The 8,918-nt window shown below is 50.2% G+C and overlaps 1 protein-coding gene across 1 annotated transcript; it reads right to left on the bottom strand.

The window, feature by feature from the left end:
- Positions 1–2,887: 2,887 nt before the first annotated feature.
- Positions 2,888–8,241, bottom strand: LOC114816274. Its single transcript, XM_029078429.1, has 2 exons — positions 6,049–8,241; positions 2,888–3,769 (listed from the first exon to the last, which is right to left on the bottom strand). The coding sequence occupies exons 1-2, from the start codon at positions 6,923–6,925 to the stop codon at positions 3,522–3,524; spliced, it is 1,125 nt and encodes a 374-aa protein (XP_028934262.1). The 5' UTR covers positions 6,926–8,241; the 3' UTR covers positions 2,888–3,521.
- Between the last annotated feature and the right edge of the window lie 677 nt (positions 8,242–8,918).

Below are 8,918 nucleotides of genomic sequence, written 5' to 3'. Positions count from 1 at the left end.
CTTCTCTGTGCAGCAGAGCCCTCATCTGTAAAATGAGGAATAAGACTGTGAGCCTTATGTAACTCATAAACTGTGTCCAACTTGATTTGCTTGTGTCTCCCCTAATGCTTCTCACAGTGCCTGGCACATATAGCAGGGATGGCCACCATTTATTTTTCCACTGTTCTTTCCCAAGTGCCTTGTGCAGTGCTCTGTACGTGGTGAATAGTTAATAAATGCCACTGAATGAAGTGACTAACCAATACCCTAAAAATATGGATTTGAAACACCCGTTACTCTTTTTGCATGGAAAGAGACAAACTGTACATTTATGGCATTTGTTAAACATTTACGATGTGTGAAGCATTGGGGTATACACAGGTTAATCATTCCATTTACAGCCATGCCCCATATGAACCCTCATTTTGAAGTTGAGGAAACTGAAGCCCAGAAAAGTGAACTGACTGACCCAAGATCACCCAGCAGGCAAGTGGTGGAGCTGGGATTAGAACGCAGGCCCTCTGGCTCCCAACCCTGTGCTTTATTCACTAGGCCATGCTGCTTACATGTACCTTGTTGGGAGCCTGTGCTTTAGCCACCAGTACAAACTGCTTATCTGTATTTTATCTTGTCTCCTGACTGATTGTGTTTTGTGTCCACAGAAATGCATCTACCTGCTCTGCCATATTGTGTCAAGCGTGGAACTGGGAGTCAGATGGATTTGAGTTCTATTCCTGGCTCTTCAGCTTGTCTGCCATGCATTCACTGTGTCCAATCTGATTATTTTGTATCTATCCCCAGTGCTTAGTAGAGTGCCTGGCACATAGTAAGCACTTAACAGATAGCGTTAAAATCAAGAAAGAGAAAAAAGCAGTGTGGCCTGGCAGATAGAGGCCAGGGCTGGGAGTTGAAGGTCATGGATTCTAATCCCACTTCCACCACTTATCTGCTGCGTGTCTTTGGGCAAATCACCTCGCTTCTCTGGGTCTCAGTTCCCTCATCCATGAAATGGGGGTCAGGGTCCTTGTCCAAACCAATGATCCTCCGGCCACAACATATTGTGCCAGGTACAGTGCTATGCACACACTCAGCACTCGTTAAATACCATTGATTGATTGATTGTTATTTCTTCCATCCACATATTTCAAAGCATCTGTAACAGAAGCTTCCTTTCTTGGCAATGTCCTTAGGATTCCAAGCCATAAAGTAATAGGTTATTTCCCATATGTGATCCTGATCAGTCAACCACTCAATCAGTAACATTTAACAGTAATAATAATAATAATGTTGGTATTTGTTAAGCGCTTACTATGTGCAGAGCCCTGTTCTAAGCGCTGGGGTAGATACAGGGTAATCAGATTGTCCCACGTGAGGCTCACAGTTAATCCCCATTTTACAGATGAGGTAACTGAGGCACAGAGAAGTTAACGGATTTGCCCACAGTCACACAGCTGACAAGTGGCAGATCCGGATTCGAACCCATGACCTCTGACTCCCAAGCCCAGGATCTTTCCACTGAGCCACGCTTAAACAACCCTGGGTTGGGTGAAGCACAGTGGTAGACTTGGAAAGAAAACGCGGATGTCGATTCATCAACAGCCTCTGGTCTCCTCCAGAGTCCCCATCCCCACACTGCGGATTGCTCTTTTACCCTCTTGTTCCACCGGAGTGATCTTGTAATAATAATGATGGTACTTGTTGAACACTTTCAACGTGATCAAGCACAGTTCTGAAGGCTGGAATGGATGCAAGTCATCCAGGTTGGAACGAGGCCCTGTCTCTCATGGGGCTCATATCCTTAATCCCCTTTTTTTGTGGATGTCCTAGAGTCCTAGAGAAGAGAAGTGACTTGCCCACGGTCACAAAGAAAACATGTGGCAGGGCCGGGATTGGAATCCATCCCGAGTGACTTGAATCTACCTCAGCACTTGATACAGCGCTTGAGACATAATCAATCAATCGATCCACCAAACATTTGTATGTATTGAGGTCTTACTATGAGCCAAGCATTGTACTTAGCGCTTGGGAGAGTACAATAGAACAGTATTAGCAGATACATTCTCTGCCTATAAGTAGCTCATCATCTAGAGGAAGCACTTGGCAAATGCCATCATTAATTAATTATCTGACATGAGATTTCAGAAACCGTTAACCGTTAACCCAAAAGTAACACTGATTCATTCATTCAATCAATCACATTTATTGAGCGCTTACTGTGTGCAGAGCACTGTACTAAGAGCTTGGAAAGTACAATTTGGCAGCAGAGGGAGGCAATCCCTACCCAACAACTGGCTCACAGTCTAGGAGGGGGAGACAGACAAGAAAACAAAACAAAACAAGTAGACAGGCATCAATACCATCAAAATCGATAAATAGAATCATAGATAGATGCACATCATTAACAAAATTAATAGAGAAATAAATATGTACAAATATACCCAAGTGCTGTGCGGAGGGGGAGGGGGTAGAACAGAGGGAAAGAGTAGGGGCATTGGAGGAGCTGAGGGAAATGGTGGGTTCAGTCCGGGAAGGCCTCCTGGGGGAGGTGAGCTCTCAATAGGGCTTTGAAGAGGGGCATAGAGTTAGTTTGGCGTTAAGCCCTCACCCCAGAGCCGTTGAGATTTCTCCGACCATGAGGTAATTGGTCCGAGTACCGGCTAAGAGCAGGACGAACTTCCCCGGATAAAAGGTCTCCACTAGCCCTTCCAACGGTCTGGATCCCCTTTCTGCCTTGCCTGCACTGAGACAGGTGGAGCTGTTGGTCTGCTCCCCGCCCTCCCCCACCCCCCCAGCCCCGGGTCAGCAGTCTCTGGAGATCGCTGGGCAACCGGCATACCCCGAAGGAGGGAGTTTGTGGGTGGACGCTTAGATCCAGGCGCGAAAGAATGAAGTAAATGGACCCAGGGAGTTTGGTTACAAAAACTATATCTTTAACACGTGAACCTATGAAAAAGCTAAGGTTTTAATGCATGCGTCTATGGAAAATCTATGACTTTACTGCATAACCGTATAAAAGCCATGCATCCATTGCACAAAATATGCCCAAACCTCGACAGAACAATGTCTCACCCCACCACGGGGTGGTTTGAGCGCATACCCCAACCTCAATCTCAGATGGACAGGACCGTGAACGCCTTTTCCTCTCTGGAACTCGACGGGGCCTTTCGGAGCCTTGGGCTGGGAGGCCCAGGGTAAGCCAAAAACACTCTGTGCTGTCCTAGCCTCCCCTTCAGGTTGCTAGGAGCAGGAGTTAGCCAGGTATACATGGCTTTGATAGGGGTGGGGTGGCAACTGGGCGTACGTATTCCCCTGACCCACTAGACGAGCAAGCCAATAACACTGCCATGTTTTGGAAAAGATTATCTACCTGTAACGCGTAACATCGAGCTTCTTCCGCATGGACCCTACTCTACATAGAAACATGTTTTTGTGGACATGGCAGGCTGAGAAAGTATTGGGGAATTTGGGCGAGATGTTTAGTCCCTCTTAAGTGTAATCTTGAGCCATATCTGCAAGGTATGGCCTCTAACTACAAGTCTTTGTTACCCAAACATAAACAACTCAGAGCATGTTAACAATTCCCGAATAACAAAGGAGAGGACGGGTCTTTCCAAAATGGAATCAGTTTGGCTCGCTCTGGTCGGGCGACTCTGAACGAAGCTGGGGCCGGTCTCGCACTTCACCCTGTGGCCACGGGCATCCCAACCGGTCAGCTCCAATGTTCCTCTAGGCTGAGCGCATTCAGGGGGATCTTCCGGGAGCAGCAGTGGAAAATCAGGAATAGAGAAGGCTGGATACCAACAGAGCACAAGACAATTTCAGCCATGACTTGAGCGAGGAAAGTCAAAATGTCCCAGGGCCAATGTGGGAGGCCACATTGGGGAAATGTGAGGAAAGGAACCCCCAAATACCTTCCAGTCTCTCAGAGTCTATTCGGGCCTTCCCGAGTCCCATAGACATGTGGGATTAGGTCTCCCATACATTGGCCATCCGTTTTTGGAGGGCAAATAGACTGACAGCTGTGCGGACAACATGCTCAACGAGCTTGGCGATGTCCTCCTCGTGTATTTTGGTACACAAAGCCAGTGATTACAGTCCTAGTCTGACATCATTCATTCATTCCATCGCATTTATTGAGCACTTACGTAGTGCAGGGCACTGTACTAAGCGCTTGGGAAGTACATTTCGGCAACAGAGACAACCCTTACCCAACGGACTCACAGTCTAGAACGGGGCAGATAGACAACAAAATTAAACAAAACAAGTGGACAGGCATCAATGCATCAATATAAATAAATAGAATTATAGATATATACACATCATTAATAAAATAAATCGAACAATAAAATGTACGTATATACCCAAGTGCTGTGGGGTGGGGACGGGGGGTAGAGCAGAGCGAGAGAGTCGGGGCGATGGGGAGGGGAGGAGGAGCAAAGGAAAAGGTGGGGGGCTCATCCTGGGAAGGAATCCTGGAGGAGGTGAGCTCGGAGGTTTGCGTAACTATGTGGATGAAGAGTAGGAGCCCCATGTGGATCAGGGACTGTATTTGACCTGATGATCTTGTATCTAGCCCGGTGCTTAGAACAGTGCTTGACACATAGTCAGCTCTTTACAAATAACATTATTATTTTTCAAACACCCAATAATCTTCCTAAAAATGAAGTGGAGGCTGAGCCAATATTCAGATCGTACTCTCCCTAGCACTCAGTACCGTGCTCTGCCCACAGTAGGCACTCAATAAATCTCATCGATTGGTCGAAGAAGCAGATTTCCCCTAAGTCACCTGGAGGTCTTGATGACAGTCATCGAGCACTTCAGGACTGAAGGCTAGATCAATCTCAGTTATTTAGATTATAAATATACATCATTTATATTAATGTAAATACTGTATACTCTAGATTGTGAGCTAGTTGTGGGAAGAGAATCTCTCCACCACTTCTGTGGTATTGTAGTCTTCCACTCTGTCAGTACAGTCCTCTGTAAACAGTAAGTGGTCAATAAATCTGACGGATCAACTGATTAGTTCTCCAATTCAGACACTAAATTTAGTAAATGGCTACAAATAAAAGCAGAGCTTAATCTCTACCCATCGAGACATATCCCCCTTTGTTCTATCCCACGCAATGGCACCGGTCCACCCCGTGGCCCAATGGGGCTCTTGACGGCCCTATGACCAATGCAATATCTGGACAGGCATGAAGGGTATCCCAATTCCTCCCTTCCATGGTATTCTTCCGGGGTTTCCGACAGCAGCGTGCATCAGATAGGACAAAGTGAAATAGAGGTACAAGGCAAACAAGGAAAATTGACACACCGAAGTAGGTTCCTGGGAAGGGAGGACATCCACTCCCAAGAATGCCAAGCTGTTTACTGCGTGTGGACCTGAGCCGCCATAAGGCAGAGGGTTATGTGAGGGGTTGGGAATAACCACTGTCTGCATGGACACCATTTTTGTTCCACCCTGATGGGAACAGGGCCGATCCCATCTCCCAGGCCACAACTGTGGCTTGATCCAGGCGCTGGGCTAAGGTGCGGGAATGATAATGGAGTAAACTATCACGAAAAGTGCTGAGAATACGATCTGCACCTTTCTCAACTCCCACGTGAAGAGGCAGAATGAAAATGATGGCCCGGGGTTATTCCTAGTGCTCCACGTCTGAGGGAGAATAGGAAGCCGGTGGGAACGAGGGTCAGAGTCAAGTGCGAGGCCCGAGAGGCCACCAACCGATGTGGACAATAAACCACCGCCTCAGACATAGATTTCCCCAAGGAAGCCGAGATCTCTCCAAGGACCGGCTACAAACCGGCGGGAACATCAACACCGCCCGGGACAAGAACCCGCCCTGTATCCATCTCCTGCCCCTCCCACACACTCCACAGGTGGTTTCTCCACAGGAGAAACCCCAAGTGCGGGCGGCAGCCCTGGAACTGCCAGGAGCCGTGGCCGGCAGCTGGGTGATGGAGGAGGAAATCTGTTTCCAGCAAGAGCTGATTCGCTGCCTCCTCTCCGTCTTCTTCCACCTGAAGGACGAGCAGCCGATAGTGGACAAAGTGAGACTCCCCCACCTTCCACAGTCCCCGTCCTCTCTGGGTCCCTGGTCCTGGCCTCTTGACTCTCTGACACCCTTCCCTCGGCTTCTCCGTATCCAGAAAGCCAGATGTACATTCTTCTGGCTGGCCCAGAACATCGGCTGGAGGTACACACAAGTAGTAGGATGGACGCTGAGCGGGGAAGAGAGGAAGAGCACGGCCTATGGTACCATCTGGCAGGCCTTGGTGAGTACGTCTGGGACGGGTCGGGGGTGGGAGGGGCGTTCTTGAGTCTAGGGAGGGAATTGTGGGGGCGGATCCCCCTCCTGGGAATCACAGTGGTGGGATATCTTAGTTGAGAGTTCAGGTGAACAGTTAGTAGCAAGTTCCCAGCCAGCAATGACCTTACAGGCCAGATGGGTTCATTTGGGAAAGGAACCAGGAGGAGGTTGAGATCCCAGTGCCCTGGGGTGGAACTAGGTTTTGGGGAGTTGGGGCGGGGGCGCGGCATCCACAAGGAGGTTGGGGATAGGTTGGGATCTCTCACTCTCCTTCTCTTCTTCCCCAGATGGAGAGCTCTAAGGACAGCCCTCCCATTTTCTTGTCTCAAGTTCTGGCATATACCAACTGTCCCCAGCAAGATGTGAAATTCGCGTCCGTTGTCTTCCTCGGTGAGAGGGTAGTGGAGGGCGCTGGGGAAAGAAAACAAACAAAAAACAAAAAAAGCCCCACCATCTAGCCCGACCCCTTTTCTTGGCCGGATCCCAGAGGAGGCCGCTCTTGGCTCCTCCTCCCTGCCTCCGGGGGTTGGACATGGAAACTGCGCCACTGTCCTTCCGGGAAGTGGGTGGACGAACAAACGAGAAAATAATGGCTCGTTTCCATTCCCCTCAGTATAAACCATCACCATCATTATCGAAAGCCCGCTGCTTTCGGGCGAAGACTAGGAAATCCTTTTCCAGAGTGATTCCCAAACCACTCTGGAAACCAAACCCAAACCCACAGTCTCTCGCTCTCTCTCTCCCTCTCTCTCTCTCTCCCTCTCTCCCTTTCTCTCTGCTATCTCAGGCCATGCTCCTTGCTTCCTCCTCTGTGTTGCTTTTCCCTCTCACTCGCCTTTCTGAATGCTTGCCCTCTGGGCCTCTAGCAGATATTTCCCCCTAGAATGTCAGCTCATAATGGCCAGGGCGAAGTCTCTGCTCATTCTATTGGACTGTATTCTCCCAAGCGCTAAAAGAAGTGCTCTGCACATGGTAAGCGCTCGGTAAATACCATCAGCTGACGGGTTGATTTCTCTTCCTTCCTCTTCCTCTGCCTCGTCTTTCAGGCTTTTTCTCAGGGGCCCTTACCTGCTCAACAGTCCTGGCTGGGTGGTGGTAGAAAGACAGAACGAGGAGAGCAGAAGTTGGGTGGGGAGTGGAGGACTTCTCTCCGATCTCCGGGGTGTGATCAAAGTGTTTCTGTGTTGGGTGGGGGGCTGCTGTTAAAGCAGGGCTGCCCCAAATCTCATGTGCTCTTTACCACCCCCGTTTCAGAAATTCGAACCCCTCAACCAAAGTCCAGAGATTCCTGAGATCCTATGAGAGGATCCTGGCACAGAACGATGACTTCTTCTTCTTCTGAGGGCTCCCATCCCTTGGGAGAAGAAGATGCCTAGGAGGACGAGGTGGTGTCAGAACGGTTTGGGGGCTCCTGGTCTGGATCAGCGGGGGCTGTCTTAGGACGTGCCGTAGGTTCAGGGCCCAGAGGATTGGAAAGGATCCCGGGTTCAGACAGCCATGTGTGGGAAGGAGGCAGAGGGAGCCCGGCCCTCTCTGTGATCCCCCACTTTTGCTCTGGCCGTCCCCGGGAGCAAGGAGGCAAGGCTGGAGGTGGAGTCTAACCCCAGGACTCTGGGAAGGTGGGAGCTGGACCGAGCCAGAATCAAGTCAAAATCCAACCTCTTTCCTGGGTTGGGCCCGCATTTCCTTCAGACAACGTGGTCAGTAAGGAGTGGGGGAGGCTGAGACTGGAGCTCCACTGGAGTCGGGGAGTTTGCCAGGCAGGGGGAGACCCATCAGCCCTGGACGGCTCAGCCCCCAGACTTCCGGCACCCGGTTCCTCAGGCCCCATGGCCACACGCAAGAGGGGTAGAGTTTTTCTGGGATCAGGGTAGTCAGAGAAGCAGCATGGCTCAGTGGAAAGCGCACGGGCTTTGGAGTCAGAGGTCATGGGTTCGAATCCAGGCTTGGCCACTTGTCAGCTGTGTGACTTTGGGCAAGTCACTTAACTTCTCGGTGCCTCAGTTACCTCATCTGTAAAATGGGGATTAAGACTGTCAGCCCCACGTGGGACAACCTGATTCCCCTGTGTCTACCCCAGCGCTTAGAACAGTGCTCGGCACATAGTAAGTGCTTAACAAATACCAACATTATTATTATTATTATTAGTGCCTCTACTCTTATTAGGTAGTGGGGAATAGGAATATTAGGAAAGTGTCTGTAAAACAAAGCGTGGAAAGACAGTGAGTGGGTTATTGGAATAAGGTGAAGACACTAGGAAGCCGGTGAGGACGAGGGCCGGAGCCAGGTCTTAGGGACAAGAAGCCACAAACCGGCGCGGACCATCAACCACCCCCCGGGACAAAGACCTGTCCCAAGACACCGAGATCTCTCCAGCGAGGGGTCATAAACGGTGCAGACCATCAACTGTGGCACGGGACAATAACCTGACCTAGGACGCTGAGATCGCTCCTTCTAGGGGCCACAGACCGGTGCGGCCTTCAACCGTCGCCCGGAACACCGACCTGCCCAAGGACCACGAGATTTCTTCGCCCGAGGGGCCACAAACCGGCGCAGACCATCAACTGTCGCTCGCGACAGAGACTTTCCAGAGGACGCCGAGATCTCTCCCCCAAACGGCCTCAG

Source organism: Ornithorhynchus anatinus, chromosome 13 (genome assembly GCF_004115215.2).
Source record: "Ornithorhynchus anatinus isolate Pmale09 chromosome 13, mOrnAna1.pri.v4, whole genome shotgun sequence".
NCBI lineage: Eukaryota > Metazoa > Chordata > Mammalia > Monotremata > Ornithorhynchidae > Ornithorhynchus > Ornithorhynchus anatinus.
This window is presented reverse-complemented; position numbering and strand designations above follow the sequence as displayed.